General features: G+C 33.2%; 2 protein-coding genes across 3 annotated transcripts in view; both read right to left on the minus strand.

The window, feature by feature from the left end:
- LOC139518944 (neuronal acetylcholine receptor subunit alpha-10-like) overlaps positions 1-22,629 on the minus strand; it is a 65,190-nt gene that overhangs the window by 24,899 nt on the left and 17,662 nt on the right. The window contains exons 7-8 of one of the 2 annotated variants that reach the window (XM_071310639.1): positions 22,159-22,349; positions 18,841-18,908 (exon numbers count right to left, since the gene is read on the minus strand). In XM_071310639.1, the coding sequence (XP_071166740.1) occupies positions 18,841-18,908; positions 22,159-22,349 (259 nt within the window). Of the gene's footprint in view, positions 1-18,362; positions 18,909-22,158; positions 22,350-22,629 lie in introns of those variants that run through there. The other variant, XM_071310638.1, reaches the window with a different exon arrangement.
- On the minus strand, positions 821-10,602 carry LOC139518945 (neuronal acetylcholine receptor subunit alpha-10-like). Its single transcript, XM_071310640.1, has 5 exons — positions 10,564-10,602; positions 7,681-7,790; positions 6,281-6,816; positions 3,879-4,069; positions 821-2,160 (listed from the first exon to the last, which is right to left on the minus strand). The coding sequence occupies exons 1-5, from the start codon at positions 10,582-10,584 to the stop codon at positions 2,005-2,007; spliced, it is 1,014 nt and encodes a 337-aa protein (XP_071166741.1). The 5' UTR covers positions 10,585-10,602; the 3' UTR covers positions 821-2,004.

Consider the following 22,629-nt stretch of genomic DNA (forward strand, 5'->3'; position numbering starts at 1 on the left):
CACATGAATTACATCACTCTTTAAAAATGATTCTTTACAGGTCTAGACCGATTGTTTTCTGCTATTTTACAATTCTAGATGGCAGAAGACACACACTCTACCTTTTGTTAAGTAATTATCAAACATCGACTTCGAGCTAGACACATCAGAATTGTTGTAAACAACAATTTCTTCTCAATTTTAAATTTAAAATGAAAACCGCCATGCATTATCATGATCGATACAAAGAATAAATTACATCAATTCCCATAACGAAAACATTAAAACATGACATTAAGGATCTTCGCTCCTCTTATTTTTTTAATTTTTGACAGATATTCGGCATACTCTGCTTTTATCTTTGTAGTGCTAATAAATATTTTTGCCCGCTAACCCCTACTTTTTTATTCATAATGTTATAACATATAGTTTAAAAACCCATATATGAAAATCCTTGTTATTTTTTCATAGTATTTGAAAGAAAAAAGGTGCCAAAGTAAAATGAATGAAAAATCTAGAGAGAATCATTTCCCCCCAAATTTTCAATGAAACAAGCACACGGACCCTTCATTTTTAGCTCACCTGGCGTCCGTCGTCCGTCGTCGTTAACTTTTACAAAAATCTTCTCCTCTGAAACTACTGGGCCAAATTTAACACAATACAACAAGAAATGAAATTCATCATCTAGGACTCCACATTTTTTACATAATCTTTGCGCTCTTGGAATGTTTCTGTACCTTCCCAATTCAATGCCTAGGGAATGATCACTACTAGGGAATGATGAATAACGTGTACATGCATTGTTAATTTTTTTTAATTTTTTTTTTGGGGGGGGGGGGGACTATTTGTAGTTCGGATATATGTTTTAGTATGATATAAATAAAATATAAGTATTTGGGTTAAATTAATCAACATGAATTTAACAGCTGGTGTTCCTTTAAATACTTTTGGAAAATTAAATTTACTAGGCATTGAATATTCAAAATTTAAAGTTATATAACAGTTTTTTTTTGACGACCCTGTCGCGAGTATAACAAATATACTGGAGAGTAGCTCACAATTCAATAAAACACCAATTCGGATACCAAATATTATATTAATTCAATTCCAAATACAGCCAAAATTATTTTTAAACTCAGGATAAATCATATATGTAAATACACAGCAAAGTCTAGTAAACATGTTTTGTTCACATTACGGGTTTCCGTATAGGTATAAATTCGACGTCCGTGCCGTAGACTGTCGGGTTCTCAACTAAAGCTCACACTAAATCTTATTTCAATTATCTACTACATGTAATATTACATCATTAGCTATAAACCAACAAAATACAAAAGCACCCTAAGTGTAAGATAGTAAACTGATTGTTTAAACGATCAGAATACAGTATTTAGACAATGGACAATGACAAACGGATTATAAAGTACGTAATGTTAAAACGGTGTAAATAGCACATACATTTAGTTAAAGTCTTTTAAGATTAAAATGACTGACACAAAAGAAAACAAAATAATTGTCTGAAAGATAAATTAAATGAAATAAATGAATCTAAAAGTTTCTATATTTTCACAATAAGATTAAATAGAAAATATCACTGTCACAGTTACCTGAAAGTTGTGAAATGTTAAAACTTCTGAAATGTTATTTAAAAATAAAGTTAATTCTTAATTAAAAACAATAAAATCAAGTGTTTTTGTTATATTCCTATATTTTTGTATTTGTTTTTATCCTTTTTATTTTATTTGAAAAGAATGTATTTGCTGACTTGAAAACAGTTGCTTACGCGGTATCGACCTACCTCTTCCGCCCAAAATACATTTTGGATTCCATTCATCGACCAAATAACACTATTAAAGCTAGTTTACCTTACAAATTTAAAGCAATAATGCAAGAATCTAGGTGTTTTGTCAGAAGGACTAATGCACAGTTTTCAACACATGAAATATATATGCTTAAGTAGTTCCTCTGAACTTGCAGCAATGTAGTTACAATCTGCAAGTTTTCCTAAATTGAATCTTTGATCCCTCAACACGTAGTAACTGCTGTTAACATGCTCACTGTACCGATTAAAAATACCAACACAAATACCACAAGACCTAGTCTATCAACACACTTTGCCAGCAAAATCCACAGCTGAGGATCTTCTAGGGAAGTTATTCTATTATTTTCTATGTTGTCATCCTGCAAATGGATTTTCATTGTTATACATATTACAATAATTACATTACATATAAATAAGAAGATGTTGTGTCAGTGCCAATGAGACAACTCTCCATTCAAGTCACACTGTATACGAAGTTAACAATGATAGGTCAAAGTATGGCCTTCAACACGGAGCCTTGGCTCACACCGAAGAGCAAGCTAAAAAGGGCCCAACAATCATTATGACTTGTGTAAAACAATTCAAACAGGAAAACCAACGGTCTAATCTATTTATAAAACGAGAAACACTTATGAACCACACCAACAAACGACAACCACTGAACAACAGGCTTCTGACTTAGGACAGGTGCATACAAATGCAGCGGGTGTAAACGTTTTAACATTGTCAACTTTCACCTTTACCTGAGACATTAGAGTAGCATTACAACATAAAAAGACACACTATCAAAAAGCAATTGAAATGGCTTAACTCGATCAAAAAGACATTTGAACAAAAAAACAAGTAAACATACACTGAACGAACAAGTTTGATATATGACACAATATAAATACAATATTAATAAAAAAAAAAAAAAAAAAAAAAAAGATGTAGGAACAGTGTCAAAAAGACAACTCTAACCTGTATGTTTCATTATAGAATCCATAAATTTTAGTCGCTGACAATAATAGCGAGGCTCCCCAAATTCATATTTTGTTTCCGTATAAATAAAACACAACAGCTTTGACTACAAGCGCTATCCATGATAATGTTAAAACAATGCACAGAAAAACAAAGGAAAAGCTTGATATAACTCCTACCTTAAAAATTTAATAACGACAATTGCATATTCTTTTGATAATTGTATAGGGTTATACAAGCGTTGATAGTGCGCACATTTTTAGAATGAAGGGCTTCCGAAGACCAAATAATAAGGTTGTAAACAACTACATCGCTGTATGGCTTTCAAAATTAGCGAAACCCATACTACAAAGTAAGCTATAAAACAACAACATGCCAAATGTGAGACAATTTATTAGAGAAAACTAGCTACCTATTTAAACAAGAACAACAAGCAATCTGATGGTATTGTAAATGATTGTGCAATACTATTTCCAATACCGGTTGTAAAGGTAACTGTTTTGGTAATTTGAACCGCTTAATTTGGATCAGTTTAAATTAAAATGTTTAACAGGTTAACAGTGGAATTTCAATTCACAGTTTTTTGGATAATTGACTTGACGTAAACTTCAAACTTTTAGCCGATTTCCAATTCAAAATATGTCTACCTCTATATATTCTTCTATACATTTCTATTGTTTACACTTCCATTTTTGAAAATTCATTTTATAGGAATCTCGAAGTCTGTGTGTATGGCAAAGTCCATTGAATTTTTCGTGGAAAATGAAAGAGTTTTGTAGTTTAAATGTATCCCAGAACTGTTCCTGGAATTTAATAATTTTGTTTATTATTTTTCGTTCAGCATTATCATGTAATTGTTATTTAAAATTACATTGCAAAAAAGCAGGAGATAGATTTGCCAAAACGTAGCAAAAATCTTGCTCAGAGGTTATGCTGATTTTCGGACACTTGAAACTCTCGAATTCTTTAAATGTAAAACAGCATGACTGACGATAACTGACGTCTCTAGCGGAGGCAGGCTCACACAGACACACACTGAATCCACCCTTGTTATGTAGGAAAAGCATACAGATTGTAAGCCTTAAAACAGTTTTTATGATTCTTTCTCCTCACTTACCTCTTTAGATTTCCATGGAAAAGGTGTAAATCCTGGCACATTGGTGAAAGAAAGTATTGCTAGTGGCTGTAAGACTTTAAAAAGAATCCAGTCGGACATTTTTTCATCTGCGCGATAATGTAGATTTAAAACAATGACTTGTATAAGTGAAGCTGTCCCGGAAAGGAATAGTGTAAAATTGAAGTAGACAACTGAAATACAAGAGATACAATATAGTACTTGAACTTAAGAGATGCAGTTAAAAATGTATACAAGAATATTTAGACTGATACTCGGATCCCTTAGCTCACTATAATATATCAAAATCAAACAAATGTTGATCTGAAACGGTCATTTTGATCTGAACTAACATTTTTTTTTTGCTTTGTGAAGAATATTACAATAAAAGATTGGATGTGAAATACCTGTGGTCAATTTTCAGTGTTGCATAGAACAGTACTGTTCAGACAATTCGCATGCAGTCAATTCATCTATTCGTCTTGAATTCATGCATTGCACATATGAAGTATATGATCGGCATGTCCTTTCTTGTGAAGTATGTATATGATAGATACTCATTATTAAAATGGTTTGTATTTTTCTTCCAAAGCTGTTAAGTAATCTTAAACTGTATTCTATAAAATACAATGGTTACTGATTGGGTATTCATGTAATAGCCAGTTTGATTTCCCTGCCACACACTGATATTTTTCTCTGGTAATAGTCGCCCTTTGGGTAACAAGCTTACAATAACCTCTTACCTTTTGAACATTTTATGTTTATTTCCTGTTAATAAAACGTTTAAATCATTTAAAAGAACTATATTTTGTTCTACTCAGGGCATATATGGTCATAGCCAGATTGGTACAACTTTTGGTATTTGCTCTCCAACCTCTTTATTGATTAAGCTTTTTATTTTTTGTATCAGAGCACCACTATGCAATAAGTCGGATATACACCATGAGTCTAGCGCATAAAATTATCAGCCTTACATCTTTGATGATTTTTTACCCGGACATTAAGGATTAAATGGTAGCTTCACAAAGACTGCAATATGCACACGACCAAACTTATTTCATCTGTGTTTCTATATATGATTTGATATCAAATTTAGTACAGTTGCAGTAAAACACTTTATACGTGTGTTGTCTTTAAAAGCGATCAATTGTAAATTTAAGGGGCAAACATTCCGTGCATATACAGGAGGAGACCAAATCAAACAACAATTAAATAAGTTAAAATGGTCGACGGTGATGAAGGACTTTCACTAGAAAATATTTGGTTTTGCAAGAAACATGCAAATATAAAGATTATATCCATTCGCTCTGCATCGAAATAAGGCATACGAAGGGCCTGCATCGACTACATGGCTTCTTAAATAAGAATATTCTTAAAATGAATGATATGAAGTTTTGTGATAGTTACTGGTAAAAAAGAACAACAAATGTGTAAAAATTGTCGATTAAGAGAAATAACTCCTACACAGAGTCGTTTGATATAGGACATGTGTATACAAATTTTATGGTACAACTAGTCTTGCTCATCAATTTTGTATAACAGTGTTTCTGGAACACACAAATTGATAAATAGATCGTATTTGAACGACAATTAGTCCTATAAGCGGGTAGTAATGGGAGTACCTTCATGACGAATAACGGTAAAAATTCTTGCTAAATGACATTAACGGTAATTTTTGGTGCATGACGATAAAATGTTGCATAAAATGCAACACATTCTTTTAGACGATAAAAAAAATCGACTGATTTTGACGCATCACTTTGATTTTTTTCCAAATATGACGTTAACGATAATTATTTGAGACCTCTGACGAATCGCGATAAGGATATTTTGACGAATCACGGTAATATTTTAAGCAATTTGACGCTAACGGTAACCGAAAATGACCGTTTGACGCCTGACGGTACTACCCTCATATAAGAAATCAACTGACAATTTTGTATCTTCGAAATTATACTTATAGAGCTTGTCCTGATGATCATTACAGTTTCTCTCTTTCGACTATAGTTTCCGATAAAAAAAATTAACAAAAAAAACCCGGTTTATTCTGAACATGTCAGATTTTCGTTATCTATATTGGGATTTATGGTAATTGACAATACTTTTGTTCTAATTTTAGTTTGGTGGCCTCGTTAGTTGGTAGGAGGGGTTGTGAAGGACATTTTTTTAAACTAGAAATCCAAAAGATGATTTTGCTTTATAGTAAAGTTTTATTTCACCAAGCCTTGTAATTTTTTTGGTAAAAGTTAACAGACGAAAACAAACGAAGAACGCCAAGTGATAAGGAAAGCTCACATTACCCTTTGGATCCTGTAAGCTAAATAGGCTTATCGTGTTGTTAAAAGTCAAATACATAATGCATTTCATACAGGCCATAAATGTACGTAAATTGTGTACCAACTTACCAATCCATGGTGTACTGTCAGATGATGGTGGTAGTTTATCTGCCACGAGTAACTGGAACACTGATATTGCTAACATGACTGTCAATTCTAGAGCAACTTTTTCTCCACAGTCAACGGGAAGGAAAAACCCAAGAATAGAGATACATGTGATAAAAAAGGAAGGTATCAAAATATTTGTAACGTAATAATCTGGCTTTCTCTCGATGAAGATGCTGAATGTAACATCTGGATATGAATACGGAATAGATTTATAATACGACACACATCTATGAGCAGGTCCCTTTTTTATTATCCATTCTACATTTTCTAATAAATTACTTAAGTCGGCGGCCATGGCGTTTGATGTGATATTCAGATGAAATCCGTGATATGACCAGGAACTAAATTTAAGTGAACAAACTTGCGTATCAAATGGGAAATTGGTAACGTCGACAGGACACAATACTTCTACGGTTGATGGAAAATTATATTTAACCAGTCCATCTGAATAAATCGCAACTGGGTAATCCTTCAGTCCGTAAAATTCATCAGAGACCCTGCAATGACGTTAAATACATTTGTAAAATATTTTTTTTTATGATATATATAGTTTGATCATAATTTTGGAAAACTGGAGAGTCAGATAACCGTTGTTCATAAAAAGATTGCAAATATATCTTTTTCCTCAAACATTTTGATTGGAATTTGTCCCTAATAGAAATTCTGGCCGATGTCAGTAATTAATTTCCGAAAAATAGTTTTCATGTATTTGGAGAATTTGGTGTTGATTGCAGATCTTCACTGTTTACTGTTAAAAATGTCTACAACTTTTTTTGACTTTATGTTTAGAGCTTGCTCTATTATAAAGACACCTCTCTATTGTTGAAGACTGAATGTTTCCCTCTAGATTTAGTTTGTTTTTTGTTGTCTATGTATTGCAATCTCCATTGCGTATACCCCACATAATCTTTATATATATAAATGTTGTGTACAAGATGTAAGTGTGAACAAAGTTATAATTTGAACAGTGTGTTTGTACAAATTATCATACTTGTTGGCACACAATTCATTCATCATGTTAATATTAAGTTTATATTCAGCACTGTCCTCATAGTCATATAACATTCTATATTTATATTGCATCAATACCAGATTATATTTCCACAAAATATTTTATTGTTCTGATATAGACTTTGTCTCAGAGTTCTATTCTATTAAGAGTTTCAGAAAAACTGATAGTAAAAAACTTCTATTTAATCATAATGTGTACTTCATAACAATTTGTACACAACACGTATGTATATGACAAATATATGTGATCTTACAAATTACAATGGAATTGCAATCTAGTTTCTCTTTGCGTAAGAAGATAACACTGTTTGTTCAATTTTATTTTTTAGAACTAATTGTGAACTGTATACCTTTCATATAACGCTATATCAGGAATCCATAATCTGGAATAAGGCACACGAAGAGAGGTGATACCTGCAAATTCATTTGGATCCCAGGTTAGTTGACAATCCCTCCAACCCTAAAAGACAACAGTAACAACACATAAACAGCTTCACTTAAGGTATACAGTGATACTAAGAATATACAATAGGTATGTAAAACTTTATTATTAAAGATTATCAAGATATATCCCACTGCTAGTTTCGAGATGGTTTGATAGAAATAACTCATCATAGATTAAAATTTTATACGCCAGACGAACGTTTTGCCTACAAAAGACTCATCAGTAACGCTCGAAGCTTAAAAGTTAAACAGGTCAACTTACTACAGTACGAAGTTGAAGAGCATTGAGAACCAAAGATTCCGAAAGGTTCCCGAAAAGTAAATAAAGCTAACTAAAGTTAATCTTTTCCTAGGATAGAACATCCTTAGTGTTTCGAAAACTTTGAAACTTCTGTAAACAGTTAATTTATAATTATGATCATATCAATGATAATGCATGTCAACACCGAAGTGCTGAACATTTACTGTATAGTTTACGGATAACTGAAAACACAGTTAGCTCTTGAAACCTATTTGCTTCGACTAATGAAAGTCGAATCTGAATACAACTAGACATCATTGAGATGGGAGCCATCTCTGTGGGCCCCGATGTGAATAACGTGTGGTAAAAAAATTGTATCTTTACCATAGGACATGGGGTTGTCAACTGAAACCAAAGTTTTTGACCTTGACCTTTGACCTAGGAAGTTGTACTTACATAATGACACACCCTCTGGTGTTGTTTAATATACATGTCATGTATAAACTTTGAAATCATAACGGTTCTCAAGACATAGAGCGGACACGATCTTTACCATAGGACATGGGGTTGTCAATTGGAACCAAAGTTTTTGACCTTGACCCTTGACCTAGGAAGTTGTACATACATTATGACACACCCTCTGGCGTTGGTTAATATACATGTCAAGTATAAAGTATGAAATTATAATGGTTCTCTAGATATAGAGCGGACACAATTTGTGACATACGGACGGACGGACAGACTGGTCACTATAGGGCGACACGCCATTCGGCGGGACCCCAATTAAAATGTCAAATACGAATACCTGCTGATTTCCTTCAATTATTTAATCAAACGAGGAAAGCCACTGTACAGTTTTCAAAACAGATATAGACAAGAGTAGACTAAATATTTAAATGCACAATTCGGGATATACATGATTATTATAATTTATATTTCAAATCATTTCGCAAAAACTCCATCACCTATAAATGACAAATATGGTGTCTTTGTGCCTTGCATAAGCAGCTGATGTTCATTCTTGTCAATTTTCTTAAAATTTCTTTTGCTTTTAAAATTCTGAATTTTCGTTATGTTTTTGCACATTCATGTATACCAAGTTTAAGTTTACCTGTAGGATTAAATCCAAAAAGGCACTTCGGACGCACGAAATGTATTAAATGTTATTTTTGTTTATTAAACTGGGTCGATAAATTGTGAACTGAGGTTCCAACTCCCTCAGCCAAAGTCGACTTATTTTGAATATATGTAAAAATAATTAGATGTGGTATCATTGCCAAAGAGACAACTTTCCACCAGAGATCAAATGACGTTAGTAACTATAGGTTACCATACGGCTTTCAACGATGCGCAAAACCCACACAACAAAGCAAACTAGCAACATCACGAAGTAACAAATGTAAAAAATTCAAACGAGAAAACTATCGGTCTGATTTATGTACAAAACAATAAAACAAAAAAATATGATAAACAGCAACAAACGACCGAAATACAGTATTCTGACTTATGACAACACATTAATAATCTGACAGGGTTAAACATGTTTAGAAGCTGCCTAACAATCCCCTAAACTGAGACAGTGGTGTCACAGCACAACACAAGAACAAACTACAAAACAACAAATGGGTCGATACCAATGCAGGTAGGCTTTAAGTCCACGAGGGTATCGTTAACTAGCAATGGGTCGCTACCACTGAAGGAGGCTTTAGGTCCCCGAGGGTATCGCGAGCGCGGTAGTCATTGCTTCACTATTGATATGCTTTTTAACATAATTTTCGTAAATTTCCTGTTGATTAAAGAACAATTTCTGATAAACTAAGGTTCCGACTGCATCAAGCACAATTTGGCTATTCTGTGTAGGTCTTTTTTGTTAATATTACGCATAGTGTTTCTGTGTATATTCCTGGTGTTCGTTCCTGGTTTGCAAAGGTTTGGGTTTGGACGTTCCTGACTAAGGTAAATCCAGAAAAGCACTTTGAACGCATAAAAAAATATATAATTTTTTTTTCGTTTAAAAGGACATTAGTTACCGTATAAACTATTGATAGTGCAAAAAGTATGAATCCTTTGGATGGTACATTGCCAGATGCCCTACTCTGTTATCGATTAACTGGGGAAATGAACTTGATTTACATGCAAATATTCTGAAGGCGGTGCTTTGTTTCAATGTAAGCTCATTCATAATAAGTTATAGTTTTCTGATTATCTTGAATTGACAATATAAATGTAATTTTTAAATGTCTATTTCTGCAATTATTTTATCGTTTTCCAAATAAGAGTGTCACGTTATCGTATAGAGTTTACAATTGTCCATTTGGCCTGTTAGATTTTTGCATAAGTGGTTGATTGAATAGGTGTATTTGTATACCACGATGTTCTATCCTTCACATTCATGAGTATGGTTAATTGACCCAGTGCATTAAAAGGAGATTTTGTTTTTATGTAGGAAGGATGACGAACGTCATGCGATTACTACGGCTCAACTTGACGCACTGCTCTTTGACCTAAGTGAGCAAAAGGGACGATGATTGGAATGACGTGTACATACCAAGCGCATCCAAATATTCATTGTAATAAACTGATTTGGTTCATCCTACAAAATAAATTAATTTTGACAGTTAATGTAAAGGAAAAACAACAAAACGGGTCTATGGTGTTGGGTTGTAATTAATAGGAATAAGAAGAAGAGACAATTAAAGGAGAAATCATTTGATTTTAGCATGGTGAATGTTATAGGCAGGGAAACAAAACATAGCCAGAAATTAGTAGTGGTTTTGCTAATTAATATTCATAATATGTAAATGAGAATTGTACCACGTGATAGTAGTTTGAACTGGACTGGCTTGACAGGCTTGATATCATTAAAATCTTTAAAACACGGATATTTTAAGTTGCCCGTCACAGAGTCCTTATTTACAATCACTTTGATATTTCCGTAAAGTTGTCAGGCGGTCAAAATCAAAACAATGAACGCGAATTTAGTGAATTTTTCGTGCTTTCGTGAGTTTATTCTTCTTGAAATAGTGGCATTTTCATTTTACGTGGGAACCTAGAGTTCAACGACTACACATACAAGGTTTGGACTTGCTTATTCTTTGGAAATTCAAGTTTCAAATTTCACCCCGGCAACCTGTTTTTGTAATGACCTTGTAAGCCAATTTTCAACACGAAGTTTGCAAATTTGACGTTTCAGCCATTTTAGCCTGTATTTTACACTGCAATGTTAAAAGCCTCTCGCTTCGATTTTTAAAATAGCTCAGGAACCTGTATTTTTGCAACAACAGTCATTTATGTTTCGTTTAAATGGTGTATATTGTTGTGTATATTTATTTTCTGCCCCGGCAACCTGTCTATCACTTAAGTTAAAATTAAAACACACATTTTTTCAAAATTCCCTATCATTTTAATGTAATTTCCGTGACCCGTATCCGATTTCTTTAGTATAATATTCAAATAAGCAAAGTGGCGTTGATTTCTGGATATGCTTAAAATGTACCGAGAAAAAACCAAGATTTGATATGATTGAAAAAGTAATGAGCAGCATGAATGCACACTCAGTGTCAAAGAAAAACTGTTAAACTCAAAATTGCATAAGCGCTTCATATGATAATTATAAAAGATGTACGTCAAATTGCATATATTACAAGCATATTCAGAAATAAAACATGTTAATGTGATATGATCGTAAACCCGGATTTGTAATAGATGACCAGCATAATTTGTATTTGCTAATATGTATTTTGCAAGATAATAGTTCACCCTGACACATTATTTCTGATTTGACATGAACGCAAAATCGAATTTGGGACTTTATAAACTTAAAGCAGACATGCAGACACAAGTATGCCAACATTGAAAAATATATATTCAACCTTTGTCTACAAATAAAATACCATTGGTGTTGTTATAAAAATTGATAATTAATTACAGATAAAATACAGTCGGTATACTATAGCGTGTATTTTATAAGTTACTCCCATATAGGGAAAACGGTAGTATTTAATTTTCCCAGCATTAGGTTGGCCTTTTGTGTACTCAAGGCAGGTGAAGGAAGTCAAATTATGAGCGCTGTGATTGGATGTAAGGGTACAATATATTTTTTATTTATCTATGAATAACTGCAGTGTGTATATTTACAATATAAATTTTAAAACCTATTGAAATATTTTCTAGAGAATTTTTCGAAAAGACTTGCAAACTTTCATAAATTTGGTGCAAAATGACGGTGGGCATGGATAACATAAACAAGCTCCGTTGGAAGTTGGTCATGATACTATTTGGCTTTAATTTTTAAAACAGAGTAATAAAGTACTAACACAACATATAACTGTTTTATCCAGGTTTTTATCTTAAAAAGTGGTAAATTTAGAAAATGTTAACATTGTCGCCTATGGCAGAATAAATAGTACCGTTTTCCATATACTTAAAATCAACAAATAAATATTTGCAAAATTATGTTGTAGTAAATATGAAATTTGAAAAACAATAGGTAAACAATTTAGGATAGAACACTGCTGAGCGGTAAACTGCTCTCAATATTCTGTTGTTACTAACATAAAATTTTAAAAAGGCATACATAAAAACTAAAAAAATAAAAATAAATAAAATAAAAACATTTTATTTGTGATTTTTTTTAATACAAAATTTGTATCCTTATAACATGTTGCCAAGTGTATTAAATCTAATTCATGTTCCATATTCAAATTAAACTATTTTAGATGCATGTGCGCTGTAAGTATACAGATTTTTTTGGTATTTGTATGATAATACAATACAGCAAATTTCAATCGTTTTTTAACATTTCTGATATTTAATTTAAACCATACTTACAAGGTCAATAAGTTGTCGGACAGCTAAATCCACTGATAAATCGATTATTTCTTCCTGCCCTAGACAATACGGGCGGACACCGGAATCGTAGTTTCTAAATAAGATAGATGAAAGGTTCTTCAGCGGTGAAATAGTACCTAAAACAAGAATTGTGACAAAAAAATCACTCAGTATTAAATTCGAAGATGTGATATGATTGCCAATGAGATAACTTTCAACAAGACTAGACTCCTAATGACGTAGATGTCAGCAATAACAGGTCAAAATAAAAAATCGGCAAAATTCACACTGTATAGTCAGCTATGAAAGTCCCCGACATGAACAAATATAAATTCTAATATGACGTGCTTCTATCGCTTTGTAAACAACACCGTGATAAAATTATCGATATATTTATACTTAGCGCAGACTTAAAGATATACATAATAATGGATGTTACAATATACCTCCCACGTAAATCCAGTTAACGACGACGACGACGGACGACGGACGCCAAGTGATGAGAAAAGGCCAGGTGAGCTAAAAATATAATTAGAAGCATTTCAAGTACATACGTTTTTTAGCTATGCTTGTAAAGTTCTTTTTACTATGCTTTAACGTAATTTATTGTGCTTAATTTATAGTTGATGAAGCCCGACCAAACGATAGCAAGCTCAATGTGTAGGGTACACAACATGATAAACACTTACCATCATAAACATGAGTTAATGACTTGGCAGCTGATTGGTCGCTATCATTTGTACTGCTGAATGTATTCCCATGACCAATTCCTTTTCAAAGACAAATAAAAAAAAGATCAACATGATTTAACACATGCATTGCGCTTAAACAGAAAAATTTAAAAAGAAAATTTGACAATTGCTGCATTTTCCCTTGCATCTAAGTGAATTTTGAAAAAAAATGAAATCATGTATATACAAGTAACAAGATATGTGGTATGCGATAGCGAATGAGACAACTACCCATAAGAGACCACAATTAGGAAACCCATACCGGTAATGTTACTGTACGTAAGCCCGACATGATAAAAATTAAAAATAAAACAAAAAACCAAGAAAATCAAATAGTTACCGCGTCCACTAACATTCCTGTATTAATATATACAAAATAGCACTTAGACAAAGTTTAGAATGCTGTTTATGTTAAGAATGCTGTTTATGTATATAGAAGTCCAATCAGTTCCTTTCTAAGTTATTTGACAATATATATGTATGCTATGTACATTTGGATAGCTAGCAAAATCTTATCAACTACAAAAGATGCATTTATAGAATTTCTATATCTGTTAAAATGACCAAAACGAGATTTGCTAGACAAATAACTTACCCGTGTAACAAAGGATAATGTAAATTGAAACACAAACTGCTCCATTGTACATGTTTTTGTATCCAAACCGCCAAGGAACACTATCAACAAACCTTTTACCTTTCAATAAAACTGAATGTCAAAAGTAATAACTTATTTAAGCAAACCGGTCCTTTGTTTAGTTATGAAAGCTCTTTCAAGCATTACTTCTCATATCAGTTGATCAAATAGATTCTCGATTGTATGCCAATAAAATGTTTGACTCTTTGACTTTGACAATGACCTGAACATGGAAGTACTATATTGACAGGAACTCTAGCAAACCGACTTCAAATGTTTATAGTGTGATGCCAAAAAAGCGTTACGTAGTTGCCTATTAACTCCACGTCTCATATCAATGCATGTGTTCAATCAAATTTCTAGGAGCCATATGTCATTGATCGGAATAATGTAATGTACAACATAACCGGATGTGTACATAATTCTCGAGGAAATGATTTTTAACGACCATTCCACTATATATTTTAAAAGGTATTCATGTATATATTTGCCTTTTTAAGCTTAAATTTAAACTACACATATCAGTTAATCAAATGTGTTTAGATTCTCGGTGGTAGCCTCAATAGGTGAACAATGCTCTGACATCAGTGTTAATGGCGATAGTATAAAGCACTCCTAATGATTCTGCAGTCTGCGTCATGAATATTGAATTTTATGGAGAAAAACAATTTAACATTGGAATGCCTTGCAATTGCTTTCAGCCAATCAAAAAGACGAAATCTTATGAAACATATATATGTAATGTATTTATTTTATAATAAGCACGTAACATATATGTTTCATTGGAATCCGTATTTTGTATTCACGGCCGACACTCGGCTAACCGGCCGAGAGATTGGTCGTTTAATCTATATTGAGTATGCGGCTATATGGGCGGTTGGTCTGTTAATCGGGTTGGTTATACGTCTATTAAGAGGAAAACGCACAATTTAATGTTAAACTCTGTTAAATATACAGATTTTTGGCATATAATAAGAACCAAATTTAAAAACGAAAAGTGTCTGACAAAATGATATCTATCATAGAACATTTTCTACCTGTAAAAACAATTCATAGTCTGCGCAGTCTTCAGTAAAACTAAAAGGCGTCGCGCAAGTATATGGTATTTATGCTTATAAATACGCATAGCAATTTTTTTTAATAAAAGACGAAACAAACAATTTTAGATATCCTTTAAAGGACACAAAATAGTACTTTGGTTCTAAAAAATAAATTGACATTAGTAAATATTTCATAAAAGTCTGTTAATGGGTTGGACAATTAAAATTGTGTCAGTTAAGAGTTATTTAGCCACGACAATAAAATTGAGAATGGAAATGGGGAATGTGCCAAAGAGACAACAACCCGACCATAGAAAAAAACACAACAGCAGAAGGTCACCAACAGGTCTTCAATGTAGCGAGAAATTCCCGCACCCGGAGGCGTCCTTCAACTGGCCCCTAAACAAATATATACTAGTCCAGTGATAATGAACGCCATACTAATTTCCAAATTGTACACAAGAAACTAAAATTAAAATAATACAAGACTAACAAAGGCCAGAGGCTCCTGACTTGGGACAGGCGCAAAAATGCGGCGGGGTTAAACATGTTTGTGAGATCTCAACCCTCCCCCTATACCTCTAGCCAATGTAGAAAAGTAAACGCATAACAATTCGCACATTAAAATTCAGTTCAAGAGAAGTCCGAGTCTGATGTCAGAAGATGTAACCAAAGAAAATAAACAAAATGACAATAATACATAAATAACAACAGACTACTAGCAGTTAACTGACATGCCAGCTCCAGACTTCAATTAAACTGACTGAAAGATTATGATTTCATCATATGAACATCAGGCACAATCCTTCCCGTTAGGGGCTTAGTATCATACCATCATAACATATATGAGAAGAACATAACCCGTGTCATGCCAACAACTGGTTTTTGAATAAATGTGTTGTAGTTCCGATGCAAAGACCCTATAAGTGAATCAATATTAACGCCAAAATATGCAATCTTTAATGACCTGACAACAGTCTCGTAACTATATCCCTTCTTAATAAGTCTATTCAAAGGTTTTGTTAGTTTTTGAGGTGAATACTGACACCTTTGTGCTTTATAAAGAATATTTCCATAAAAAATTGGATGTGAAATACCTGAACGTATAAGAAGTCTGCATGTTGAGCTATATTTACGAATGATGTCCTTATACCGATGATAAAATTTAGTAAATGTTTTGACTAGTTTGTGATATCGAAAACCCTGGTGTAATAATTTTCAGTAATACATAAATTTCTCTCGTTAAAATCTAAAACATTGTTACATACACGAGCAAATCGTACAAGTTGAGATATAGAAACACCGTAAGATGGTGACAAGGGAACGCACCATCTAAAAATGGATAATTAACGATAGGAAATGAAAAATCATCTCTTTTATCATAAATTTTAGTATTCAGTAGTTTTGCCACCTTTATATTTTCCCATTGAAAAAGTTAAGAATGAGATGTACTTGATTAAAAAAAAATGACAATACGGTGCATCAGTACCCTTCTAGTAAGAGCATTTTTATTTTGACTTTCTTTGCATTTTATTGAAGGCTCTGTCACTTCAATATAGCGTGAAACGGATTGGTCGCTGGAATATGCATGAATTTATTATTAACGTTTTCAATCAGCCTTAATTTTTGTGTCTGTTCAAAGTAGCACGTTCTAAAATCCGACGGAAGTGTCCGTCTAATACAACACAGGGTACATATTATAAGTTATATGGTTCGCTAATGACCCCCTACGGATCAATAGGATCAAATCCATAGGGGGTGACACATTGAACGACAAATCTATGTGACGTATAAAATTTTCTGACGTCGACACACAAATCAATGAATGTGTTTGTAGATAGATGTTTTTGTGTTCCGTTAAATTGTTCCTTTTAAAATTTTTATACGACGATGACTGATGTACCCATATTCTGACTATTTTATTTATTGTGTCTGTTTAGTAAACGCATCAATGTAAATATAACGGAATTTGATGAGACTGTCATCTAAGTGAGAGGGGTAGCGCTATAAAACCAGGTTTAATCCACCATTTTCTACATTTGAAAATGCCTGTCGTGTACCACGTCAGGAATATGACAGTTCTTGTCCATTCGTTTTTGATGCGTTTTGTTATTTGATTTTGCCATGTGATTATGGACTTTCCGAATTGATTTTCCTCTAAGTTCAGTACTTTTGTGATTTTACTTTTTTTCTATTGATGAGGAAATTAGAATTGATTTACATCATTTTTATCATTTATTATCATCTTAAAGTCAAAACAAAATTCGTTTTCCAAGGAATATTCTGAAATATGTATAACTGATTAACATTCGGAAAGACCTGCGGAACTTCTCGTACTTGACCCGCTTGACAATTTGAAATAAGGGGGGGGGATAATTTGAAAAAGGGTTCAAAAAAGGATATAAATCTATCATATGATAAGGTAAATAAAGGCAACAGTAGTATACCGCTGTTCAAACTCATAAATCCATGGACAAAAAACAAAATCGGGGTAACAAACTAAAACTGAGGGAAACGCATAAATATAAGAGGAGAACAACGACACAACACTACAATGTAACTAACACACTCAGAAACGGACCAAGCATCAGACAAAATCCCACGAGAATAACAAATATAACATAAGGTAAGACATTTTATTTATTATTTGAGATGTTCATTTGTAAGGATAATGTCATAAGTAAACTTAAAACTGCCGTAAACATTGTCAAATTGTCGTTCAAAGTTCCCACAAAAATTCGTTGGGAATCCACTACGAGAAAATGGATGGTTGTTATAAGACATTGAGGTTCAACATTGATAGATAAAAAAAATAACCGATAAAAAACGTTGAATGTAAATGATATGAACCTTCAGGGACTTATATTATAGGACTACTTTCAAGTCAAAATGTGTAAACAGTAAACAACTATAGGTCAAAGTACGGTCTTTAACACTGAGCCTTGGCTCACACTGAACAGCAAGCTATAAAGAGCCCAAAAATGACTAGTGTAAAACAATTTAAACAGAAAAACAAAGATTTTCTTTGTTTCTGGTGTAAAGGCTGCATATTATTTATATAGATGCTTCATTGAATAAATAAATATCTACATAAATTAGCAATAAACAAGCTTTTAACATTTATTGTTATAAAAGTCTTTTCAAGACATAAAAATAAACTTAATAAATGTGATAAAAAAGTATTTAAAATATGATGTAATTAAAAACACATCTATACACTTAGTACGTTTAACACAGTTTTACGACAACAAAAACATGTTTATACACACATTCTCTAAAGAAAACATATAAACACAGACATACACAGAGTACTAAACTTTCACTATAACTAAATTACTTAAGACCAATAATAGTCTTTGAGGATTCAAAATGAGATCACACGACAATACATACAATACAATCAGCAAGAGTGATAAAATGAATCGTGCATCAACTATCCACTGATCAATGATAGTTAACTTGAGACAGGATATGCAATATATTTTTTTCATCACACCATGTGCTCCCTAATTTAAAAAGATGCAAAAATGAACCCTGTACCGACTGAAAATGTCAACAGGAATAGCACAAGACCAAGTCTATCAACACACTTTGCTAATAATATCCATAGCTGGGCATCTTCTGGGATGAATATCTTCTGCTTTATCATGTTTTCATCCTGCAAATACAGATTATAAATACATTGTAAACAACAGCTTAACTTCATGTTTATTCTTTGGACATTCCGCAAGAAAATAATGTTTTGACATTTATTTATCAAAACTGAATGTGCATCAAACATTTTACCATAACTATACATGTAAAAGCATGTGACATTTAGCTCGATGACTATCACTTTCATTCGGGTAAATATGCTGTCACGGTTTATTCAAAATCAAATTCATAGAGAAAAAACTATTTAAATAAAATATTACAAATATAAAAAAAACGTTTATTATATAATATATATGTATAACTATTGGGCTGCAGTCATATATATACCATGCTCACGTGGAGCTATCTTTGAGGTGATAAAAGATATAAATCGTCCGTGTATTAACGCTCTTCACTCAACGTGTAGTCATCGTCCGTGTAACGATCAACACTCAACGTGCATTCATCGTACGTGTAACAATCAACACTCAACGTGCATTTATCGTACGTGTAACAATCAACACTCAACGTGTAGTCATCGTCCGTGTAAGGCTTATCACTCAACGTGCATCTATCGAACGTGTAACAATCAACACTCAACGTGCATTCATCGTATGTGTAACGCTTATCACTCAACGTGCATGCATCGTCCGTGTAACAATCAACACTCAACATGTAGTCATCGTCCGTGTAAGGCTTATCACTCAACGTGCATCTATCGAACGTGTAACAATCAACACTCAACGTGCATTTATCGTATGTGTAACGCTTATCACTCAACGTGCATGCATCGTCCGTGTAACGATCAATACTCATCAAGTGTGAATCATTCATCGTGCATTCAGCATCCGTTCATCATTCATTCTGCGAACATGATTTACGTGGTATCATTCAGTATTGACATTTACATGCAAGTCTGTAAATTATATTCATAATGAAACATACATGCAATGAGATTCTTACTTTTTTTTTTTAAATAATCCAAGATCACAGCTCAGAGAAGGTAAGTGTGACACTAATGATAAAACATCATGAACTGTTCTACGTACGGCTTTGGACAAAAAAAAACCTTGACACCCATTTTACCATGCCAGTTGTTCAGAAATGGTGGATGGTATTTCATGCAGTAAAATAATCCAAATTTGCTTACTTTCAAAATTGTATGACACAGTAAAGTGAATTTATTATACTTTCTCCGTCAGTTCCTAGTCTAATTGACTCTAAAAAAATTCAGTTACAATACAAACACGTTTTGCAGAATCTAAATATTGACGACTTCAAGTCTAAACCTCCTGATAGCACCTGTGCTAATTCCAAATTCACAAACAATCCGGTTGGCCACGTTATTACCGGTGACCTCAACATTGTAAATAACACTTCCTTGCGAAATGTGTTATCCAAAGGTCCGAAATATCGTGAGTCGAAATCATCCATCAATTGGAAATACAACTTTAAAATACTGATAGATTCAGTTGAGGATTATGTCAGGCAATGGGCTAAACGCGAGAAAGAAGACGTAAATAATCTTTCTGAATGAATAAAGGCTGTGAGGTCTTTGATACAAATCAGAATTAAGAAACTCAATGGGTCTATCAATATCCAAGCTACGGCATACTCAAATGTTGCAAAACACTTGTCCTACCTCCTTGACAACTTTGTAGTTGTCCCCGCAGATAAAGACCCAAACAACATCGTTTTTGTGTGTAAATCTCATTACATAAACTGCTTGATAAATGAATAAGATAATGAGTCATTGACAATTCACTAAGAAATTCAACATATACCCGTACGACACTTAGAAAAGAAGAATTCATGGATAATCATAGGTCTGTTCTTTTCACCTTTGGAATTTCTACCAAAGATGAAGAACTTGATCTTCCATCACTGTATTGGATACCTAAACTACATAAGTGTCCTTACAGACAACGGTATATTGCTTGATCTTCCAAGGGCTCCATGAAACCTTTTTCTAAATTATTAACATCTATTTTATCAGCAACCAAAGCCGGGTTTCAAACTTATTGTGAAACTGACTATTCTAGTCTAGGTGGCGTGAATCAGATGTGGATACTCAAAAATTCCAAAGATCTTTTAGAGTGTATACAATCAAAGACTCCTTTATCTTGCAATAGTATTAAAACATTTGACCTTTCTAAACTTTACACAAGTATTCCCCATTCCACACTAAAGGACATATTGAAAGAGTTGAAAAAAAGAAACTTCAACGTAGACAAAAGTATATCATCATAGGGAAGGATAAATCCTAATTTGTAAAGAATGACTCTGATACAAACAAAAAGTTCTCTGAAGCTGACATTATCAAGATGCTTGATTTCTTGATTGACATCATATTTGTAACGTTAGGAGGACATTTTTTCAACAGACTGTCGGTATTCCAATGGGAACCAATTGTGCGCCTTTTCTTGCCGACTTGTTTCTTTATTATTATGAGGCTGACTTCATACAGGAACTTCTTAGGAAGAAAGTTAAGATGTTAGCAATGATGTTCTCTCACTAAATAATTCAAAATTTGGTGACTATTTTGAACGCATCTATCCCATCAAACTAGAGATAAAGAATACAACAGATACAGTTAAGTCGGCCTCATATCTTGACTTACATCTAGAAATTGATAATTAGGGTCGATTGAAAACAACACTTTACGACAAAAGAGATGATTTCAGCTTCCCAATTGTGAACTTTCCATTTCTATGTTGCATCATTCCAGCAGCGCCTACATACGGAAATATATCTCACAATTGATACGATATTCCCGGGCTTGTATGTCCTACCGTGATATTCTTGATAGAGGGTTGCTGCTCACAAGGATGCTATTAAACTAAGAGTTAAATGGTGAACTTGAAATCATCCCTTTGTAAAACGGACGCCATCACAAGTTGTTTGGCCGTTATGGAATAGATGTTTCACCGATGATATCGGATATGTTCCTTATGTCGTAACTACAATCCCCTTCCCTTTTCACGATTGTGACCTACCGAATTAGACTTTTTTACCGGATTTGTAATAACATAAGCAACACGACGGGTGTCACATGTGGAGCAGGATATGTTATCCTTACAGAGCACCTGAGATCACATCCATTTTTTGTTCGTGTTGCTTAGTCTTTAGTTTTCTATGTTGTGTGTTGTGTTCTATTATTTGCCTGATTGTCTTTTTCTTTTTTAGCCATGGCGTTGTCAAGTTTATTTTCGATCTATTAGTTTGACTGTGTCTCTGGTATCTTTCGGCCCTCTTTTAAATGATGGATTTCTTACCTGTTTAGATATACATCTGCAAGCTGTAAATCCTGGAACATCGATAAATGTAATTGTTGCTAGTGGCTGCAGCACATTGAAAACAATCCATTCAGACATTTGTTGATCTGCACGATGATGAAGATTTAAGACAATGACTTGTATAAACGAAGCTATTCCAGATATGAACAGTGTAAAATTGAAGTAGACAACTGAAAAAGAATATAATAAAAAATAAAATTTTAAATAAAAATATATCTAGGCCTACATCATGCATTTACATATGCTTATTAGTATTAGATTCAGAATGGCTTATCTTCCTATAACTCGTCTATATCTATGATGCATATAGGATCATTCTACAACTGGGTCCTGTAGAACACAAAAGAGATCGGTACGATTCCCCCTCTATTTGTGTCACTGACAGGGTCAAAACTTAAAAGAAATAACATAAAAAATATGGTGCACACTGATACTTGCGTAGAGTGTCGC

This window comes from Mytilus edulis, chromosome 4 (assembly GCF_963676685.1).
Source record: "Mytilus edulis chromosome 4, xbMytEdul2.2, whole genome shotgun sequence".
Lineage (NCBI taxonomy): Eukaryota > Metazoa > Mollusca > Bivalvia > Mytilida > Mytilidae > Mytilus > Mytilus edulis.